Source organism: Monodelphis domestica, chromosome 5 (assembly GCF_027887165.1).
Source record: "Monodelphis domestica isolate mMonDom1 chromosome 5, mMonDom1.pri, whole genome shotgun sequence".
Taxonomy (NCBI): domain Eukaryota; kingdom Metazoa; phylum Chordata; class Mammalia; order Didelphimorphia; family Didelphidae; genus Monodelphis; species Monodelphis domestica.
The window spans coordinates 181,483,778-181,508,172 of record NC_077231.1 but is presented as its reverse complement, the minus strand read 5'-3'; the positions used below and the strand labels follow the sequence as shown (position 1 = coordinate 181,508,172).

General features: G+C 33.5%; 1 protein-coding gene across 19 annotated transcripts in view; it reads right to left on the bottom strand.

The window, feature by feature from the left end:
* The window catches only part of FOXP2 (forkhead box P2), a 694,699-nt gene that overhangs the window by 91,180 nt on the left and 579,124 nt on the right, over window positions 1–24,395 (bottom strand). For 3 of the 19 annotated variants that reach the window (XM_007504169.2, XM_007504170.2, XM_056799576.1), the window contains one exon: window positions 7,630–7,789. The exons of the other annotated variants lie outside the window; for them this stretch is intronic. In XM_007504169.2, coding sequence (XP_007504231.1) covers window positions 7,630–7,713 — 84 coding nt within the window. In that variant the 5' untranslated portion in view covers window positions 7,714–7,789. The remainder of the gene's footprint in view (window positions 1–7,629; window positions 7,790–24,395) is intronic. 19 annotated transcript variants of the gene reach the window in all.

Here is a 24,395-nt window from a genome sequence, read left to right as displayed (position 1 = left end):
TAGCATCTACCTCTCATGATTGCTGTGAGATTAAAAAAATACAATTTGCAAAGTGTTTTGTAAACCTAAAATATTATATTAATGATATATATTTTATAAAAATGTGATATATATGATATTGGATATATACTGACTGGATGTATATTCAACATATGAGATATATGTGACATATGATGTTATACATAACATATATGATAATATTGTTAAAGGTTTGCAAAGTGCTGTACACACATCTTATTTCACTGAAATCTTAAAACAACCTTGTGACATAGGCACTTAGTTTCCTCATTTGTATAAATGGCAAAAATAATAGTGTCTATGTCACTTGGTGGTTGTGAAGATCAAATGAGGTGACAAGTACGATGCTTCGAAAACTTTGATTATCATTACAATATTGCTGTTACTGTGTACAATGTTCTCATTTCTCTCAGCATCAGTTCATATTATCTTCCTCTTCAACAATGCTTATACTGTAATAGTATTCCATCACAATCAATTGGCATACAACTTATTCAGCCACTCCCCAACCAATGGCCTTCCTCTCAATTTCTATTTCTTTGCTACCACAAAAGACCTGTCATAAATCTTTTTGTACATATAGGTCCCTTTCCTTTCTTTTAGTCTCTTTGAGATATAGAGCTAGAAGTAGTATTGCTAGGTCAATGTGTAAAAGCATAATTTTATTGTCCTTAGGCCTGGTTCCAAGTTGTTCTCCAGAATGACTAAACCAATTCACAACTCCACCAACAATGTATTATTTTTCTTACTTTCCCTCCTCTCCAGCATTTGTCATTTCCCATTTCTATAATGAATTCTTTTATTGGTGATTTAGAGCATTGTTTTATGACTATTCATAGCTTTGATTTCTTCTGAAAACTGTTTATTCATATCCTTTGGCCATTTATCAATTAGGGGACAGCTCTGTATTTTTTAAAACTGGCTCAATTCTCTGTATATTTGAGAGATGAAACCTTTATCAAAGAAACTTGTAAATTTTTGTCTCACATTTTCCCTGCTTTCCTTCCAATTTGGGCTGCAATTAGTTGGTTTTGTTCCTGTAAAACCTTTAATTTAATGTAATCAAAATTATTTATTTTGCCTTCCATAATCCCCTTTATTTCTGTTGGATCATAAACTTTCTCTTATCAATAGACCTGACTGGTTAACTTCTTTTTCATGTTCCTCTGATTTGCTTATGATTTCCCTTTATGTAAATCGTATACTTATTCTGACCTCATCTTGTGAGAGATGTTGCTTTATGCCTAATTTTTATCAGATTGCTTTGCAGTTTCCCCAGCAATTTGTTGTTGTTGAATAGTGAATATCTATCTATCTATCTATCTATCCATCCATCCATCCATCCATCCATCCATCCATCCATCCATCCATCCATCCATCCATCCATCCATCCATCTATCTATCTATCTATCTATCTATCTATCTATCTATTTATCTATCTATCTATCTATCTATCTATCACACTTTCTCTCCCAAAGGGAACCCAGTAGATGTGATAGAATGTGTTCTCCCTGTGAGCAACTTTTTTGTTCCCTTCACTAACACAGTGTTTTTGTTTCCTTCACTAACACAGTGTTTTTCTTGTACATAGTAGACACTTAAATGCTGGTTCGGTTAAACTGAATTGAATGTGAAGTCCTCACAAGTAAGTTTATTTTACACCCAAAATGGGACATGTGGTAAAAAAAAAAGGTGGCATTAACAAGAACAGTACTAATGGTACAGTAGGAAAAAGTTATCTTTGAGAAAACCTGGTTTCAAATCCTGTCTACACAAAGAGTGACCTTGGGCAAATCACTTAATCTCCCTGGGCTTTAGCATACTCATCTATAAAATGAGAGAGTAGTTTCTTCAGGTTTATAGCTATGATCCTATATTTCTGAGGATGAGGAAATCAAGGAAGGACTTAGGTACTGGAATGGAGAATAACATACAGGGTATGTTTTTGGATACAAGTTTGAAGTACCATTGGGGCATCTAATTGGAGACTTAGGAGTAATCTTCATGAAGGTAAAAGAAAGAGAGGGACAAGTAGAAAAAGAGATAGAAGGGAGAGAAGAGCCGATAATATGGTATGAAAGAAAAGCTGGCCAAGGATAGACTATTGAAAGATATCTAAACCTAAAGAGTAAAAGAGGATAACCAAACAGAAAGCGGGTAGGAAAAAACAAAAACAAAACAAAAAACCCCTAAAAAACAAGTGTTTTGGAGACAGGAGGGTGCAAGAAATTATTTAATGTAAAAAGGAAAGCATTTCCAACAATGGCAGATGTTTTTGAATGGTCAGTGGTCGAGAATGGGGGAGGGAGGGGTCAAAATGAATTTGGCAATAAAGAGGTCTTTAAAAGACGATGAAGTAATCAGAGGTGAAAGTGTCCATTTCTTTTTTTATACAGTGGGATATACATATAACCATCTAGATGTTCCCTTTATTAACACTAAACACGATTCTGTGTTTATATGAACATCTGATGAATCCAAAAAGCCTCATTCCCAATCAATGGTTTTCTAATCCTTTAAACTGTGAGAAATGAATAGAAGTAGGTCAAGGATAATTAGTAACCTTAGCATTAAGAAAGGCCAATTTGTGTTTGTTTTGCTACTTCTACTTTTCCCTCAGCTGGTTCTTTATCAGGCCTCCCAAATGCAAATATAACAGCCACTGTGCATACTGTGGTATTAGATGATTTGAAGGTGTAACAAAATGAATTATCCTCTTAGGACAGTTTCCATAAGCATGGGTTCCTCAGATGATTTAGGGTAATTTTTTTATAGTAATTACTCAGGCAGAAAAAAGGTAGGATATATCTCCATAAGGCCAGGCTCTTAGTCATAGTCTTCATACATTTCCTCTTTGCCAGCAATAATCTCTTCCAATCCTGTCCTCTGATTTTCTGCCCTTAATCAGAATGCAAACATATTTACCATAGTGTGAGGTAACCTCAGATATAAGCCATATTCAGGTGAACTCATTCCAAGTATAGCCTCAAAATACCCAGTCTGGTGCACATTTAAAGCTTTAACCTTCTTTCTGGGCATTCCTTGTTACTTTATTCATGATTCATAGGCATCTTTAGACCTTGACCTCTGGAATCACTGTGGTTGCTCAGCTTCCCAAGAATGAAGGTATTTATTTCTTTTGTTGTTGCTTTTATCTTCTTTCCTCACTCCAACAGATAATCTTAGTTACTTTTGATTCTTTTTAGAAATGCTATTTAATATATTATGCCATGTTAAGAGAGCAGCAAGAATAAAGGAAATTCTTTCTTCACTTTATCCTATCCTGGACAGGGTACTGTCCATCCTCAACTCATAGAGCATTTTCTGGTATGTATTCATGAGAGTAATCAGGATTCTGGATTGGTAATGATTCTAGGTTGCACATTGCAAGGACCAGTAAATTGAAGGAATTGAAAATGTAGAAGAGAAAACTTTAAGAGAGAAATGATACCTGTATTTTTGAAGGGTTCTCATATAGAAGAGAAAATTTAGAATTGTTATTTTGACTTGACAGGGAGAAAGTGTGTGTGTGTGTGTGTGTGTAAGAGATAGACATATTTAGATGTGAATTTCTATTTAAATTTGAGTGAGGTGACCTCAAGTAATTTGTTATGCCCAGAGACAGAAAACCCTGGCTTCAAATTTGACCTCAATCACTTCCTAATTGTGTGACCCTAGGCAAGTCACTTAACCTCATTGCTTAGCCCTTACTGCTATGCTATTTTGGAACCAATACACAGTATTGATTATAAGATGAAAGGTAAGGGTTTAAAAATATGTGAGTGAAAATAAATTTAAAAATTAAATCTATTCCAAATTAAAGTGAAATACTGACTGTCTTGAGAAGTAATGTGTCCCCAGTGGTCCTCAGATAATGGATGATTATCATTTGACAGGAATGTTATAGAAAACACTTATGTATTATCATATGGATACTTCAATGGCCTTTGCAGTGTTTTCCCTCTTCTAAACAAAAGCTTTTCGGGGCAGGTACACTTCTATCAAAAATTTATCTCCCTCTAGTGTTTAGTACAAAATTCTTCAAAGTGTTGAAAGAATTTTTGTTGAATTCAAATGAAACATTGTTGTAGACTTTATAAACATCCTTCCCATTGTGCATAATCAAATGATGTTTGAATCTCAACAGTCTGATTATAGCTACACGTATTTGCCATTGATTTATAATCATGTATAACCAGCTGTGAATTTCAACCATCAGGATTGGTTGAATGGGATAATGGTTTAGGTCCAGAGCCTCCACTTATGCACATTTCTAAAATGGAAACCAGACTTCTTTTTCATTTTGAGGAACATTCTATGACATATTTGTTGATGAGAAGATCTATTCAAGTTATATAATTCTCTCTCTCTCTCTCTCTCTTTTTAAATCCAGGATCCACACAAATCTAGAGTATATACATATATAAAGTAAGTTCATGTTTTCAGTCTAGAAGTTGCTGCTGAGATATAACATATTTCCATACTGAGTTGGTAATTATCATATTTGCCTTTGGACTAACAATGACTATCCAAAAGTATTTATTTTGAGATATCACTTTTAGGTATTCAATGCAGATTTAAAATACAGATCTTATTTATGTTTAAAAAACTTGTGAGTGGAGTTCCCAAATTTTCTTTTTTACGAAAAGAAAATATCTGGACTTTTTTTTATAACTAGAGTAATGTGGGATTATTTTTGATTAACAAAGAAATTGGTCTGCTACTTCAGTGCCTTGAAAAGCTATTCTGTGATTACATTACAGTACAATGGAGAAAAGTCACTAATGGGTACCTCAGAGGTCAGTACTGAGATTGCAGCATTCAAATTTGTTTATTAATGAGCCCAGGACAGGGTTGTGCTTCTAGAATGCCAAGATTTTTTAATGGAACAAAATTTAAAGTACTGCTAATAACTTAAATCACATAGAATATCTAAGGAAATCATTTTAATGTAGTACAGTGGGACCTCTAAAATAAGTAACCCCATCCTCAGCAACTGGGACATTTATAGTTTGGAGAGCTTATCATGAGAATAGCCATTCCCTTTTTCAACAATGGGAATAAAATGTGGGTATTCAGACTGTTGAAAAGAATTATTGCAAATATGTATACTTTTGGTCACTGGGTTTTCATGATGAGAACACTGTGCATATTAACTGGTGAATGTAGTTACCATAAATTATATTTGTATGAATGATATGTTTATTCATAGATTCAGATGCATAATGGTTTGAAAGATGATTGGTTTTATAATCAATCCAAAAGGGTGCTGCATCTAAAAAAATGCCCTGCAGGGGGCATCTGACCTCCCAGACTTTAAATTATGGTATCAAGACACTGAAATTTTGCCATGGATTGGGTGTTCAGTATATCTTAATTAGGATCTCTGACTCCATACCCTGAAATCCTTTTGATCAAAACTGAATGGCTTAGAGAGACTTACTAAAGAATTCTCTTCTTCCACTAGACTTTATGGCTTCACAGAGAGCACCTGGGAGGTGGTAATGGTAGCTCAACTGCTACATAATAGACATTTTGGTTGAATAGCATATTTATGGTAGCAGTGATTCTTTTTTGCAGCAACCATAGGAAACTGTAATGTTCATGATGCTGAAAAGATTTATTAATATGGATACTGTAGGTCATCTTTTCTCATTTTTCTAATCTCCTGCCATAACACATACACACAGACATACACACCTGTGTGGTATTCTTTCCTATGGGCCCAACATTTGGAATTATATCCTTTTACCAAGAAAAGAGGATTATATTTATCATATGTTAGGTAGAAAAAGGATTGGACTTATTCCATGTTAGGTGGCATTCTACTATTTCCATCTTTATTTCTTTCTCTTGAATACCCAAGTTAACTTGTCTATTCATGATATTTATATCTGCAAATTTCTGGTTAGCTGGTGCTTTACTTAATGTTCTTTTGAAACTCATTTTGATAGAGACAAACAAATTTAAGGGTAAAAAATGACATTTACCTTAGCTCCAAATTATATATTTCACAACTTTTATCAATTAATTTCATTTCACTTCTGTATAGTGTCTAGCCACTGTTCTGTGATCAGTTGAGTGTTTAATATAATGATTCTAATCGGGTAATGAAAGGAACTGCAAGGGGGGGGGGTCAAGGAAGCATTAGAATTAATATAGATGTGCATTGGTTAATTCTAACACAAGAAGTTAATATAGGCAATTCTGCAGCAAGAGGAGTATTATAATTAAGATAAGGAAATTTAACATAGTAGAGGATCTTTCACCTTTCTCTGGGGTACCAAGCAGGGATCATCAATTAGATCAGGTACACATAACCAATTTTATGAATCTTAAGGCTATTTCTTATTATGACGGTTTCCTCACATATTATAAATTTGATCACATTATAAGTAGTATTTACTTACTAGCTAAAAAGATGATCAGAGTTTTAAAGGTCAAAGTGTTGGGTTTGAAACCAAAACTCAGGTTTTAATAAAAGGTATGCAGCATGTAGTACCTGTCATACTTCTTGGTTTTGACATTTTTTTCAAGAAGTATTGGTCCTTGAGAGTATTTCTTTATATACTGAATATGTTTTATACATATATATGTGCATTTATATGTATATATTTGTGTTCTTTTGGAATTTATAAAGCAAAATTAGTGCTAGATCAATTTATGAACTATAATTAGAACTGTACTCAAATAAGAGTAATAAAATAATGATAGTCTGAAATAATTTATATCACAAGCATGTTCTAGTGGAAATTCATTTATATCCCTTTAATAGGTATTTATTATTTATCATCTTAGTGAATTAGTATATTTTGATATAAGAAGAAAAAAGTAACTTAATGACTTTTGCTTGGGTACCACACAGTTCAGATGGAGCTCCTATAAATTTGTACTATATGCTAGGACAGGAATAGTATATACTTTTAGAAAATGAGATGCTCTATTATTTGTGATGTCATAATGAAACATGAAAGAAAAAAGGGCAAAAACTATGGTTAACTATAAGTATAGAGTTGATCCTTTCAAAATGCTCTTAAATTTTTTTAAATTTTAAACTGAGTATTCCCTAAGTATTCAACAAATGCCCAACTTAGAGATTTGTATAGTACAGTTAAATATCAGAATTTAAAATACAAGAGAAAGCCTAGATTTATCTAAGAAGATTCCTACTATTGTTATTGAATGAAGTTAAAAAAAAACTGTCTAGATTAAAATAGAGATGGCTCAGCAAAAAAAAAAAATTTCACACATGCAATCATTTCTATTAAAACTAAATAAAATGTGAGCCTGTTTATTGAAAGTTAGACAAAATGTGGTCTCAACCACAAAAATCAATGTCCAGTAATAAAAGAGCTTCAGTGTCATTTTGATAATAATTGTTATGCCATTCCAACAGATAATGTGCTGTCTATAACTAAAAGTGGCAATAGGCAAACTGTTTTAGTGGGATAAAATAAGAGGCCACAATTCTGGAAACTCTAGGTTAGCCAAATCCTTGATACTGTTTTTTTTCCACTATCCTCCCCCCTCCTACTTAATTAGGCTGTCAGTCACAATTAGTGGTGCTATAAATTTTTCACAGCTGCTGATCAGTGCTTTGTCTCAGCTAACCTTAGAGAATAAATGGCAGACACAACATGCTTCCTGTGGTTGAAGTAAGATACTTGCTGTTCTAAGAATTCCCAGTATTAGCATCTTCTGTGGTCATTGAACAAGGCATTTCCTGAATCCAAAAGGGGAAAATCCACCCACACAGAAGAAAACAAATTTGCTAAAGGAAAGAAAAAAAAACAGCAAATGAAGGCATGTTATAAGAATTTTTAAAATATGAGGACTGTGGGATTCTTCTAACGTTTCATTAGGGGGTTTAAAAGACAGTTCTAAATTTAAGCAAAATCCCTAAACTATCTCTACTACTGACAATTTGGACACAATGCCTTGCTTGATATGTAGTAATATTTGTAAAATGCTCCTTAAAAGGACAATAGGAAATAATGTTATTTTAATCTCATTCTCAAAATACAAAGGCAGTGGCTATTTAAAACAAACATACAAACCCAACCAAAACTAAGACTTCAATTAATGTAAAAAAGTCCTTATAAAAATGCCCTCTACTAAAATAGATCTACAACTACTAAAAAAAAATATGGTCATGAGTTGCTTGGGATGCTAAGAGGTTAAGTAACTTGCCTAAAAGTCACAGAGTGAGTATATATTAGAACTTGAACTCAGGTTTTCCTGACTCAAGGCCACTTTTCTCTAAATATACCACACTATTTCTCAGGACTTAACTGCTTTCCCATGTATATGAGTTTAAATTTTACTGCCCTGTATTCTTGGCTGGTAAGAATGAACAAAAAACAGAAAAGTATTTAGCCTCACCTCCCTTCACTTATTACTAATTCTTAATCCAGTTTATCTGGTACATTAAATTTCATCAAGCTACAGTTACTCTAATAATACACAACCATTTTCTAAATGAGAAAAAAAAGCTTCATAAAGAAGCATATCATGTTGATAATTCTACAAAGTATTTACTTTATGTGTTATAGACTATGAACAGAATCAAAGGTATATGGAAAAATAGTTATTTATGATAAAGTGATCCTTTTATTTTCCCTTGGACACAGAATGTCCTTATTTTACTCATATTGAAAGTACAACAACAGTCTTATATTACTCTCTGATATCTATTATGATTCTGTCCACAGAGCAGAATCCCATAGAATAATAACATAATTCACTCTCCTCCAATATATATATAAACTAGAATCCTTTTATATAAATAACAATCTCCAGTGATTAGTAGTGGGCTGGGGAGAATGGAATATGTATTTTTATAGTGTCTATTATAGCTCGGCGAAATGCTTTAAAAAAAATTACTTTGATTCTCAAAAAAACTTTTCAAGGTAGATGCTATTACAGATACTAAGTAATTTGCCCAGGTTCTCACAGCTAGTTTGTATCCAAGACTTGATTTCAACATAGCTCTTCTTGACTGGTCCAGGACTAGGTGTGCCATGGTGTCACCAGATGCCTCAGCTGTGACTGAGGGAGATTCACTATCTCTTGAGGAGTCCATTTCATCTTTGAACAACTAATAAAGTTTTCCACAATATGAAACCGAATCTGATTCTCTACAGCTTCTACCCATTGCTCTATTCTTGCTTTCTGGGGCAAAACTGAATGAGTTGTAGCCTTCTTTCTGCCCACTAACTTCTTATTACTCTTCTTTAGCCAAATTTGACATGCCATGGTTTCCTTCCAGTCACCACAACATGTCTCTATATCAAAAGTGTAAATCACTAAATAGCAAAGATTTAAATCCCAGAGCTGTGACTGTGAAGGCAATCAGCTTTTGTTTTGAGAAGTTACAATGAATGGCATAGAAGGTAGTTTTACATTTGAAAAGAAGACAGAAAGCATATGCTTATCAGATGGAGCACAAAGAACACTTTGAGAAAGAGTGCCAGGAGTAGGAAGAATATCAGAGAATGAGTCACAAGCTGAACAGAGAAACAAAGTAAACAAAATGGATACAAATATAGTTTAATATTTATTAATATGTCTTTGACCCAAACAAAGAAAACAGATCTGACTATTCTTTGAGTTCAACATAGCATGATTTTACATATAGCAGAGAACTCTCCAGACCTTTTCTCATTACTCTCCTTTACAATACTCCAGCTTCCCCATGGGATACTTTTGATTTGTTACTTGGCAGGTAGAGTCAGTTCTCTCTCTGTCTACATACTTGAGAGGTGGCAAGGGTATGCCACTGTAAACAGAGTGCTAGACTTGGAGTTAGAAGGACTAAAGTTCAAATTCTGCCTCTACCACTTATCAGTAGTGCGAGCTTAGAGAAGGCTTCTGACAAATTTATACTTCATCTATTAAATCCTAGGTAGGTTTGTGATCTCTGTTATAGAGGGGACTTCTAGCTGATTGAGAGAGAAAAAAAATCCTTTCATTGGTCCTCCAGAGCCAGAGATCTTGCCCTGGAATTCTTAACTGGCCCCATTTCACTCATAAATGGTCTGTGCTTTGCCTAGTCTACCTTTCTCCTTTTCCCTAAAACTTCTTCCCCATTATTGTTCAGGACACTACCATTGTCAGTACCCCACATTCACAACCAGATGCCATCCTCTGTTCACCACTCTCTTAGCCAAGGCTTATTGATGTAACTGTTGCAACATATTCTGAATACGCCTTTCCTCTGATATTGCATCCTTCCTGGTGGAGATCACCTCATGTGTAGATTATTGCAATGACCTTCTAGCTGGAAGGTCTGCAAGTTTCTTCATACTTCAGTTCATTTGCTAAAATGATTTTCCTAATGCCCAAGTATAAAGGCTTCCCTCTGCTAGTCAATAAATTCCAGAGGCTTCCTATCACCTTCAGGATGACAAACAATTTTCTGGCTTACACATATTTAAAAATATAACCCCTCCCTCTACCTTTCCAATATCTTTACACCTCATTCCCCATTAGGTACTCTTTGATACAGTGATACTGGACACATCGCTATCCTTGAATGAGGTACTCCATCTTGACTTTGGGCATTTTGTCTACTATCCCCCCCTCCTCCCAGTCTGGAATGTTCTTCATCTTCTTCTCCATCTCCTAGCTTCCCTGATTTCCTTCAAGTCCCAATGAAAATCCCACGTTCTACAGGAATCCTTTTCTAATTTCTCTTCTATTTCTCTACATTTAGGTGCCTTCCCTCTGTTAATGATTTTTTAAAACATTATTTTATTTTGTCATTTCCAAACATTATTCATTGGAAACAAAGATCATTTTCTTCCCCCCCTCCACCTCTCGCATTCTGTTAATGATTTATCATGTTGTACATCCTTTTAGATTGTGAACTCCTTGAGGGGTGGAAATGTCTTTTGACTCTTTTTGTATCCCCAGTACTTAGCACAGAGCATCTAGTTTTAGCATCTAGTAGGTGGTTAATGTTATTGATTATGAATGTATGTTTTTTGCCAGACTATGTATATTTTGAGGTATCATTTCTTTTTTAAAATCACTATTTTTGAAATATATTTAGTTAAAAACAATATATTTCTTAATTTTTAAAGTATAAGAATCAAATAAGCAAAAAAGACTCATCACAACAAGATTTTTAGTCACAGATCTATCCTCCCAAAATAGTGATCCAAAGGACAATGGAAAAACATACCTTAGGGGTAAGTGGGCTGCAAAAGAATAGTAACAATTCTTTTATTGGTAATGAGAAGTATTATTCAAAAAAGAAAGAAAGAGAAAATTCATATCCTCTGCCCTGAAGAGGAGTTTTGAAAGGTCCTAAAGTAAGAATGAGGAATGAATGAGGTAATAGCTCCATTGATACACTGGGAGCTCTGAAATAATAAAGAGTCACAGAGGAATGTATACCTCGAATGTGTTAAACAGTTCCTTTATGACAATTTAACAGTAGACATTTTTATGCTTTAAAGTCTATAAATCATTTTGTATACATTATCACATTGGAGTCTGACAACTTAGTGAAGGAGACAGTGTAGGAAGTACAATCTCCCTTTTTACAAAAAAAGAAACTGAGAGGCAGATTTAATGACTTTTGAGTCCAACAAGTCCTACATCTAGTATAGTAATATTATTATTAGAGGCAGGATTTGCCTCTAGGCCTCCCTGACTTCATTCCCATCCCTGTCCTCCTGATACTAAACTACTTCTTATGACTAGAACTGCACGAAATGGCAAGACATAGCTAGATTGTGATAAGTACCAGTAGAGGAAATAAATGCTGTACTCACAATCTTCAGATCATGAATTAATGAAGAAATTCTCCTAACCTTTTGGGAGAGGCATACCCACTCCAGATGTATCAGAGTATTTTAGAATTTTCAAATAGGAGGACATGTGGGTGAAAATACATGGCCTTGAAGTACCCTTAAGACCTATATAGGAGAAATATGCACCTGTAAAGAATTTTTAAATAATTAATTCTGGCATTCAGTGTGACCCACAATGCTAAAAAAGTCTGGTTCATAAGTAGAATATATTTTATTAGTCCAAGTATTAAAAATGCCAAAGCACTTCTGCTAGAGTTTTGTTACCTGTCACTTTAAGTGGGCATTAGAATTTCATGTCCAATTCAGAATTCCTTTTTTAAAAAAGGGAACAAATTATTTTTAAAGGGAAGTAAAGTTATGTGTGTTCAGTCAACACATTTAAATTATTAGTAAGAATTTGGTTTCATTGTTTAAAAAATACAAAGGTGTTTTCATCTTGGTTTTTCCTCACATGTAATTGTCTTTAGTATAATACTGCACTGTGCTGAGTAAGAATAAACAGAAACAAATTATCTTATAGCACTTAGCATAATACTTTACACATAATATATATTAAAAGTTTTTTTTCTTGGCTAAAGGAGTATTTCATTGAAAGGAAAAATGCCATACTAATAAAATTAAATATCTTAAGCCATGGACTAAAGATATGATAACTACTAGGAAGAACTATTTTAATAGTGAATCCAATATAGATGTAAAATATAGACTATATAATGACAAAGCCACTAAATCAACCTCTGTACTATTTCTAATGAATCATACTTAACTTTTGAGAAAATGATCTAGCTTTTCAAGAGTCTAATATAGTCACATAGCTGGACTTTCCTATTGCTAATGTCATTTATTTATATGTTGTCTGAAATTGTGATAATTTAGTGCAGGATGAAAGTATTTCATTACATATTCCTATTTTAGTAACTACTGTACATTTGTTTGTTAGGTGCCTGGTTCATTCTAAGGAATAAAGTTAGAATAAAAATGAAACTCAGAATTAATAACTACTTTATACATTGATCATCTTTAAGTCTCTTGATAATTATTTATTAAGTACTATACCAAATGTTTGAATTTAAAAAAATGCAAAAATAGTCTCGGTTCTTGAAGTGATTATAACCTAGTTTAGGAGTGATGCTTATGTATGTATATGTGTACACATGCATTTATATATGTGTGTATACATATACATATCATATATGGATTTGCAGCAAATATGCGACAAAGAATGGTCTCCTATAGGAGGCATGTGAGCTGAATATTGAAGAAAGCCAGGAAAGCAGAGGTGAGGAGTGAGAGTGTTCTAGACATAGGGGACATTCAGTGGAAAAGGCATGAAGATTGGTGATAAAGCATCATGTATGAACAGAAAGGTGGCCTGTATAGGGAGGATCTTATCGAGTGTGTAGTGGAAAGTTATGAGTAATTAGAATGGAATGGTTGAAATTTGTAATAAGAATAGGGCAGGTTGAGAGCTTTAAATGCCAAAGGCTTTTATCTTTGATCTTATAATAGAGACCTAACAGAATTTATTGAACGGAGAGTGATATGTAGGTCAGACCTATTCTATAGGAAAATCACTTTGGCAATGTGTGGAGGGTGTATTTGATTCGGGAGAGAGGAAGCAGAAGGACTCACTAGAAACCTATTACAAAAGTTCAGGCAAGATATGAGGAGTAATTGATCTAGGCTGGTGAATGTGTAAAAGAATGTATAATCAAGGAGGTAGAACCAAAAAGATTTGGCAACTGAATGGATATGATACCTGGGTGAGAAGTTGAGGATGAGGCTGATTGTGAACCTGGGTGACTAAAGAGGATAATTGTGTCCTCAATAATAATACAGAAGTTTTATTAGGGTAATACAGATTTTGATTTTCGTGTAGACATAATAAACTCAACATTTCCTACCCATGTCCAAGGCATAGTGACTCTATTTTGGTCATCATCTTTTAACTCTTCCATACCAGAACCTTGGCCTCTACTCCTGGAAACACTTGGTGAAATTTTTTTCTGATTTATTTCGCCTCAGTCAAGGACCATTAAAAAAAAAAATCCTTACCTTCTGCCTTGGAATCAATACTATGTATTGATTCCAAGGCAGAAGAGTGGTAAGGGCTAGGCAATGGGGGTTGTGACTTGACCAGGGTCACACAGATGGAAAGTGTCTGAGGTCAAATTTGAACTTAGGATCTCCCATCTCTAGGCCTGGCTCTCAATTCACTGAGCTACCCAGCTGCCCCCCAGGACCATATTTTGTTTCTGAACAATCTCTTACATCATTCTTCCTTTTGTGTGCCATCCTCCTTCCATTTTTAGCTTCTTTTTATGTGTTGTTCTCTTCTATATAATTGAAAATTTGTTACCCTAAAAAAGAACTACATTTCCTAGGAGCCCACTGACTTCCTGTCATTATGTACTTCCTATAGACAGGAAGTACATTGAGTGGGCAGTCCTACTTTTTCTCTCTTTGGCTTGATGTACCAAGAATGGTGGTTGCTAAGCACGGGGGTTTTGAACTGCCCAATTAGCCATGGGCATGTGTTTTTTATTTTGTATCCCTTTTATTCCTTTATTTCTAATGATAGTTAATAAATCTACTAAAATATTATATTTTTATTATAAAGATTAATTTTAATTTTTACACTGATGGCAACCACAAAAAGATTCTCAATTTTTTTAAGATAGCCTAGATAAATTTTGTTAAGCCAAGTTTTTCCTGTCATGGCTTTTTGCCCCCTACCCCCAGCCCCCTCGCGAACTCTAAGAGAACTCAACATATAATTCTAAAATGGAAAGTTTAAATTCTTTTTGAGAGTAATTTTAGGATAAGAAACATGCTATACTCTCTGAATCCAGAAAGTGAACTGTTTGGAGAAGGCATCATGACTATACCTACCCAGACAACATGCTGCACCAGAAGATCTAGAGTGAACTTTGGGATGTGGTGCTTTGGACTGTGTGGGGTTGAATGCATTTGTTTTTGTGTGTATACTCTTATGCCAAAGGGGATTGCTCCCTAACTGGCTTTTTGCCAACGACCCTAGCAATCATTGGTTTTGTTCTTTTCCCTTTTGTCCCCAAATTACTGAAATTTAAAAGTTGATTATGTTAAATGATCAAATTGGGGAGACTAGCCCTCCAACCCCAAAATTTATCATCAGGGGGAAATGTATAATTGGAAATGTTATCCTAAAAAAGAACTACATTTCCCGGGAGCCCACTGACTTCTGGTCATTACATACCTTCCTGTAGACAGGGAATAAATTGAGTGAGCAGCCCGCGACCCTCCTTTCTCTCTCTTTGGCTTGATGTTGCAAGCATGGTGGTGGTAAGTGCGGGGGTTTTAAGCTGGCTAATTAGCCATGGATTTTATTTTGTATCCCTTTTATTACTTTATTTCTAATGATCATTAATAAATCTCCTAACATATAACATTTTTATTATAAAGGTTAATTTTAATTTTTATACCATTAAACTATAAGGGTCTTGAGAGCAACGGCTGTCTTACTTATATTTGTCATATTTTTAGTGTTTCTCACAGTAGCTGGTGTGTAGTAGTACGTACTCATAGTAGGTGACTTATCTGAGATTCCATATAGTTAGGGAGCAGTAAAATTGAGACTAGAACTCAGATCTATTGACTTCAAGAAAAGATTAGAAGTAACATTTCAAAAAAGAGATCTGACTAGAAGGCCTTTAAAGTCCACTTAATTCTTAGATTCTATATTTTAATTCAGGATTTTTTGCATAACATCACACTACCCAACAATAATTCATAAAGAATGTCCATGGCATCACTGAAATACTAAATTTCTTTATAGATCAGGAAGAAACATATGAGCTCTAAGAAGTATAAGTTAAAATTATTGCAATAGGAACCTTGATATTTGGATGTAGTTTTTAAGTGATAAAAATTCTAGTTATTTAGAGAGAGAGCATGAGGCACAAAAATATCAATAAAAATGTAAATGCACACAATTAAATACTGATCACTCTCAACAATGGAGAATTTTGCAATAGCCATGACAATTTTAATTAAGATGTAATTTAGAAATACTTTATTTAGTTTTTGAATTACTAAATGAAACCATTCAAATGGTTAACCAGTGATACTATGACAAGTTGTTACAAAGAGTATTATAAGATGCAAATATTGTTAAAATATATGTGCATATTTAATGCATGAATTAAAGTCATCAAGCATTCTATAAAGTGTCATATAATTTAACAAATGATAATAAGGTATTTATAAATGGAAGCTTAATAGAAGAATAAACACCACTAAAAATACTTCCAATAATTCATAGCATAGTAAATTTCTTTATGTTCCCCATCTCTGATCCCAAACCACTCTTTTTTTTTTACTCTTAAAGAATTTTTTGGACATTTCATAGCTTATTCTAGGATGTAAGTGTCAAATAATATGCTTTTAGAATTATATATATTAAGTATACCTTTTGTGATTAGAGACTAATGGTTGAGTCTTCTTAATGAAAAGAAACTGGGTAGCAAATAAAGAATTCAACCAAATGTGTTAGAAATTTTGTAGTCAATACTTCTTTTTTTTGGTAGTCAATACTTCTAACATTTATTTTTACTGAACTTGGCTTCAAAAAGACTTTAAATCTTTCAAACCTGTTGGTTTTTGTACATTTAACCTGTGCATTCCCTAAGAGCAACAATGACTATATCCTCCACAGCTCACAGTTCCCGATTAGCTAAAAAATAAGAGTACCTAAAAAGTACTTTTTAAAAATTTGGAATTTTTATGTTAAATTAATTGACTAACGGTATCAGACTTTACAGTTGTTAAAACATTGTTCAATTATAATGGGCAAGAACATTATCTTGAAGCTCCTCTTTAGTTAATACATTTTTTAAATGATAGGATAAAATGTGTATTATTTAATGACTGTATTTAAGAAGGTGATAACCTAATTCCTTTTTGAGGAAGACTTTCATTTCTTTTTCTCTTTTCAGCTAAGTTTATATATTTCAAAAATTTTCTGAAGACTCAGATTTTAGGAAAAGTATCACTAAGTAACAAACGAAAGTAAGAGAATATTCCTTAACACTATTTTTTGTGTGCCCTATTTCTATAAACAGAAATACTTGGTTAAGCAATAACAAATCTTTTTGGAAGTCAAAAGTACTTCATCACAGCAGAAGAAAACATGGATTTACTTTTGTTTCCATCAGGGATTTTATTATGGAAACATGGCGATATTTAAAAACCCAAGGCACTTATTAAGTGGAGAAAAGAGAGGGAAAATACCAATAAACAGTATGAAATCCTCCAGTTTTAGAAAGCTGTTTTCTCTTACCTAAAAATACATATTTTATTAAATTATGAATTTGGAAGAAGGAAACACTCAACTTATCCCTCAACTTATCCAAAATGTTAACTGACAATGAATGGCAATGGTGCCTCACCATAGAAAATTCTCAGGTATTTGTGACAAAGGCATTATCTCCAAGAATTTAAATTCAATTTTATTCAACCAACATTAATTAAGGACCTACTTAATGTGCAAATCTCTGTAGTCAGTGGAGGAGTTAGCAAAATTGAACCGCTTACTTAGCAACAATGGAAATTGAGATGATCATAAAAGTAAAGGATGTTTTTGATGCTCAGGGCTGATAAAACAAAGATAAATGAACATAATATAGAGTGGCAAAACTACCTGAGGTGAGTTTTGCTTTTGTTTTCTCTATCAAGCAGATTGATCTGTGAACTCTGAGGAAGAGAACAAAATGACTAATAGAGAAATCTAAGAAATTTATGAAAAGAGTCCTGGCAAATAGGATTGTTGAGTCATTGTCAGCCATCTTGGAAAATCTGTGGGGAATGGAGGTGTTCCAGATGACTAGAAAAGGCCAAAAACAAATCCCATTTTCCAAAAAGGGAAGGAAGTTACATATATAAACTTTTCTTCCTGCCCTGCTCCTGACCTTGGATTTTCTCACCTCTACCTCACCATCCTCTTCACTCTGTGGATAGTTTCCCTCTAAGTTCCCCTTTCTGCTTGGTGAAATCCTGCCAGACCACCATTTAAGGAAGTAGCCAGTATATTCTTGCTCATTTCTCTGATCTTCTTCTGATCCTTTGGACTTTTACAGTTAGCACCAGTGCAGGTCATATTCTTCCACTAACACTCTTCCTTCTTCTTCTAGGCTCCTTCCTATATATTCTTCCTTCAGTATGTAAGTATCCTTCAGTAGGTGGTATTTTTTTTGGCTTTTATTTGAATGCTTAGCATGTAGCAAAATGCTAGACATGTAGAAAGCATCAAAGAAACATTTTATCTGTGAATTTAAGTAAGAAAAATTCTATAAGGTATTATTGTTATTAAAAAACCTTATCTGTAATCTTAGAATCAATATTTTGTATTGCTTCTAAGGTAGAAGAGCAATAAGAATTAGACAAAGAGAATTAAGTAATTTGTTCACAGTCACACAGCTAGGAAGTGTCTGAAGCCATATTTGTACCCAGCATCCCTATCTCTAGGCCTGGTTCTCAATCCACTGAGCTGGTTCCCTCTATGAGGCATTATTAAAGGAATGGTTTATGAATAGTTACAGAAGGGGTAGTCCATAAGAGCTAGTATGGAATTATTAAGAACAAGTCAAATCAGACTAATTATACTTCTGAATGTGTAAATCAGAAATGATGTAAAAACAGTATATCTAGACATCAACAAAATATTAGATAAAGACTCTCAAGCTGTCTTTGTATTCACAATGGCTAGATATGGTTAGTTGATAGTATAGTTATATGAATTCAAAGTTGGTTGAATGGATAATGTAAAGGGTAGTCATTGGCCCAGTTTTGAAAGCTTACAATAATCTATATCATTTAATATTTCTTTTGCCTATACTAGGTTCTATATTTATTTGTTGGTGAACATGCCTTATCTTTTCAGAATTAGAAACTTCTTGAGGGGGGTGAGGGATTGTCTCATATGTGTCTTTGCTTTTATATATATTTTGTGTATATCTTGTGCTTAACATAATGTCTGGCATAGTAGATACTTAAAGTCTATAAATTATTTCCAATTTTGAGGACATGAAATGTAAATTTGGTGAAAGTCTCTAGGAAGGTTTTGCTCTTCATCCTTTTACTTTTAACTTTAACTTTTACTTTTAATGTGCTGGATAAATGTAAAGGTAGAATGTTTATCACCTTTTCAGATGACAGAAAGTTCAGAAGGCTATCCATGATATCAGATGACAGGAACCAAACCACTATTGGCCAGCTAGAAGAATGGAATGAATCTAATGGATGAAAACTAATAGGGATAAATGTGAAGTCCTATACTTTGGTTTTAAAAAATAAGCTTCATAAATACTGTATAAAAGGGGTATCTCAATAATAGTTTATATTTAAAATATTTGGGAGTTTTAATGGATTACAAATTCAGCATGAAATGGCAACCAAGAAAATTAATATGGTTTCAGAATGGATTAAAGAGATACATAGCACGTAGGAATAAGGAAGTTTTGTACTCTTTCATGGTTATTAGAAAGTAGCTGGGGTATTTTGTTCAATTATGAGTACTCATTTAAGACAGACCATTTATAATCCAGATAGCTTTCAGAGTTTGGTAAAGGCTCTCAAGATCATTCCATATGAAGTTTGTTGAAGAAATTGGCCAAATTTATCATTGAGAAGAAAATATTTTGGTGTTCAAGGTGGCTGCTGTATTTGAAGATCTTTCATATGGAAAGAGTATTGGACCTGAAATCAGGGAGACTAGAATTTAGCTCCAGCTTCAGATACTTAGCAGCTTTAAAAATGTGACCATGGGCAAGTTATTTAACTTTGTTTGCCTCAGTTTCCTCATTTTCAAAATGGGGATAATACCACTTACCTCAGAGGTTGTTAGGATCAAGTGAAATATTTGTGAAGTGCTTAGCACATTTACTGGCACAGAGAAGGTACTTTAAAATGATAGCTATTATTATTATCATGTATTAGACTTATTTTGCTTGACCTCTGAGGGTCAAACTAGGAGTAATGAGGGGAAGTCTCAATGAAGGAGATTACTGAGGCTTGATATATAGGAGAGTTTCTTAATTAGTTGCATCCAAATATGGAGGGAACTGCCTTGGGAAATATGTTCTACTTCACTAGAGCTATTTAAATAGAGGCTGGATAAGGACTTGTTGGTTCTACTGTTGTAGAAGTGATTCATGCTTTGGTTGGACTAGATGGTCTCTGAGGTCTCCTACAATTCTCAAACTAATTCCTCTTCTGTAAAAGAAATGATATTGATTGTCATTTGACTGGGAAGTAACATAAGAAATAGCATTGAAGATTTCTTTTAGTTAAATGTTCATATAGAAGAATAATATGCATTAATATAAAGAAGATATGAATCATCTGGCTATTGCAAAATTCACTTCGGGGGAGCTTAATGTCCTATTTTTCTTGGTACCCCAGGTGATTAGATATATTGTTCATGACTGTTTGAGGGAGTTCAATTCAAAGGTGTACCACAGCTTCTGCTATGTAATACAAAATTATAAAGTCTTCTTAAGAGTACAGCTTTTTGAAATTTATGCTGTGCCTGTTCTCTTAGGAATTAATGTATCAGGCAGGGATGCATTTACCTCTTTGCCAATACAGAACTTATAAGCACTGCTTTTTTATTTAAATGACATCTATAGGAATTCTTGATGCTGCCTGACCATAGCCTGGATCTCATGGGATTCTCTAACACTGTGAAATTCAGTCAAATTTTGGCTTTAGCAATCTCATATTTGGCCAATAGATATTATTGGCTATAAGCATTTCAGCATTCTCTGTAATATTCTTTTTGCTACTATGCATACCAGATCAATCAATGGATATAATAATTAGAACCATAACTTAGATGGCACAATGGATAACTTGCCTTTGAAAAAGTAGATGTTGGAGAACACTAACAATATGTAAAATGACAAAATATTCAAGAATTTAATCAAACCTACCATAAAGAACGGCTCCAAAAACATGCTAGATCAATATAGGAAATTTCAAAAGAGCTAACTGGCAAGTAAGTTACATGAAATTTAAAAGAAGAAAAAGATTCTCAGCTATAAGATAAGATGAATTCCCTCCTCCAATAAGTATGATTTGAAATTATAGACTTTGTACGTGTAGGACCATAGATTTATAGCTGGAAATTTAAAAAGGAACTTAAGTCAACCCTTTCCTTTTACAAATGAGGACACTGAGACTTATAGAAGTAAAAAGACTTTCCAAAGATCACAGAGCTAGAAACTGCCAAAGTCAGAATTTAGTGTTTGGATCCAGAACTCTAGCCATTAGTCTATTTGCTATTGTTCTGTAAGTCTCATTAGTTATTTCATTCGGACCAAAATCATGTGAACAGAACAGATGTCTGCATAAGGTGTGCTTTCAGAGCAATAATGAAAGTTTCCATGACCTAAATATCTCCCTTCCTATAGATTTGCTATAGACTATTGAAATTACTTGATTAAGGATAAGTGAATGCAGCTAAAAATGCAAATATTTCTGAAGACAAAATATTTTAAACGTAGCTAGATGGTGCAGTGGTTAGTATATTAAGCCTGGAGTCAGGAAAGCCTGAGTTCACATCAGGGCTTGGGCACTTAATAACCATGTCAATCTAAGCAAGTTGCTTAGCTTCTGTTTGCCTTTCTCTTCATTTCTAAAATGTGGATGGCAATTATAGGACCAACCTCAAAGGGGTGTTGTGAGGATCAAATGAGATAATTGTCAAGTGCTCAGTACAATGCATGGTACATAGTAGGTGCTACATGAATGTGAGCTGCTACTATTTACTTTAATGATAGTAATAATAATAATTGTTATTATCTTTAAAATCCAGGAGCTAGATCAGAACATCCTTTTCATTTGGGGAGTATGAAAAGATAGGTTACTAATTTGTATTTACTAATTTTTGATGGTTTGTATCAATTTTTTCTTGTCCCTTTTGTTCTCTCCCACGAGAATGTAAGCCCTTTGCAAGTAGGAATTTTTCATTCTTTGTACTTGTACCCCAATGTCTGGCATGCAATGAGGTGCTTAATAAATATGTGTTTACTGAAAGGCATACTTCCCTAGATGTAGCCTTAAGTATAATCCATTAATCATTTACTAAGTAATCACGAAGCACTTAATACATATGTATTGTCAGTGCTAGGCAATGTGTTAAAGTGCGGAGCTATAAGGAAAAAAAGCAAAATCAGTCTCTATCTACAAGCATCTAATATTCTAATGGAGGAGACAGAATATCATTAGGTTTTATAGATTTGTACAGCAAAATAAATACAAGGAATTTTAGAAGGGAAAGTACTAATACTACCTTGCAGGGCTAGGAAAGGTCTCCAGTTGGATGCAGTAGGCACATGGTATTTGAATTGAAGATAAATAAGATTAGAGGGAAAATGAGCAGAAGGTGGGAAGAGCACAGAAGACAGATTTTTACCAAGGTCTAGTCCTATATTTTAATAATAGTCATTTAAATATGTTATACCAAAGAATGACAAAACTTAGTGGGATCTTGGTTTGGGGAGAATGTGTTTGTTCTCATCAGAAAACATTTAAGTTTTTCTGTGAGGATTCCAAAAATATCACAATACAATCAGCTATTTGTCCTGATTTTATTCTATATCCTTTCCTCTACTTAATTTCTAATTTTCAGAAATAAAAGTGGAGATATTTTAAAAAAAGATGAGTAATTATGGCCTCTTTTGTATATTTGCTCTTATTTTTTTTAATTCAAAACAAAACAAAACAAAATGAAACAAAAGGATTTAATCAACTATTCTTGACAAAGAACAAGGAAGAAATACTTTCTGCTTTTTCTAGCTTCAGAGCTTTACTTCTCTAAGCAATACTGGTCTTCCTCTGAGGTAGCTGCTTTCTCAATTCAAAACTGGTAATATAGGAAGGCAGAAACTAATAAGGTTTTGCATTTGTTTTAACTTTGCTGTGAAGACTTTATTTCCAAGGTAAGAAATTTTCTAAAAGATGAAAATGTAAATATATAAATTATTTTTATCAATCAAATACATAATTTTAAATGTTTTAAAATAATTAGCATTTTTAGGTAAAATAAATTTAAAAGTATTTAAGATTTCAGAGTGGCATTAAAATAAAGTAAGCAAAATGTGTAGAGGTAACTGGAGTAAAGTACTATTAAATGCTGATTTTTAGTAAGAATTTCTTTTACAGTTTGGAAGAGATTGCTTTTTAGATTCAAGTTTTTGTGTTTGGCCAATTATTTCTGTTGTATAGGTCATATATGACCTTTTTTCCTATTATAAATTCTTCTTTGAATAATCTAACTTCCTGAAACATTCTGAAATATCTTGCCTTTTGGGAATCCATAGGGTTATTTGTTTTATGAGGTACTGGTTCAATTTCCTGTGTTCTATTAGCTATTTGGATAAAATTATAATCTTTTAGAGATCTTGTTATTCCTCTTACCTTTTACTTTTAGTATATTTCCTACTGATTCATCTCTTTTTGCTTTATTTATTTAACTAGATTTTCTTTCTCATGATATCTTCAGTGGTTTTGGTATTTATTCCCTATATTCCCTTATCTCTTACTTTCTGACGACTCCTCCTCCTTGATGTTGGATTTGGCCTCTTCCCATTGAGGAATTTACTTCTGACTGATTCTTGTCCCTGTCTAAAGTAATAAAGTGATTGAAAAGAGCAGCAGCAGAAAGGGTAGTTTGGACAAAATGAGGCCAGAAAGGTAGGTTAGGTCTGTGTGGTGAAGTCATGCATGAAAGTTATAAAACATAATTGAAGAAACTGCTGAATACCTTTAGTTCTTATATTATCCTCTGAGAAAATAGTGCCCAATTATAGACTTCCTATAGTGCCTTGATCTACAGATATGCCAGGAATTTCCCAAAATTGTGACTCTCTGATAGAACTCTTATCTTGCCATTGTTGCAATTTTATATATATATAACTTCAATGAATTCATTACTACCTATACTAGTGTTACATATCAAACTAACACTTCTCTAATTTAAATCTTAGTTTAGACATCTAAAAATAAAAGTGAGTTAACTCATTTAGCGAATAAAGGGTGGATATTCTTTAGTTATTGTCTTAAAATTAACTCAAAAACGAGTCTTGGTTTTTATACGTATTGAAATAAATTTTGTATTTCAACATCAGGCCTGAAATAATTTATTCCTTTCTTTTTCTTTATCTTGTAAGCCTATGGCATAAAAAGTATTGCTGTTTTTCAGTGTTTTTCAGTCATGTCTGACTCCTACTGAGTCCATTTAAAGCAGTCTTCTTGGCAAAGACATTGGAGTGGTTTTTTGTTTACTTGTTTAGCTCATTTTACAGGTGAGGAATTAAGGCCAAAAGGGATAAGTTGACTTGCCCAGGATCACACAGCTAATAAGTGTCTGAGACCAGATTTGAATGACTCAGGAAGAATCTTCCTGAGTACAGGCTGGACACTCTATTCACTAAGCTATATAAATGCCCTGAAAAGGATTATTAGCTACCTTATTTTGAACTTCTGTGACAGGGATCTAGAGGTCATGGGCATTTATTT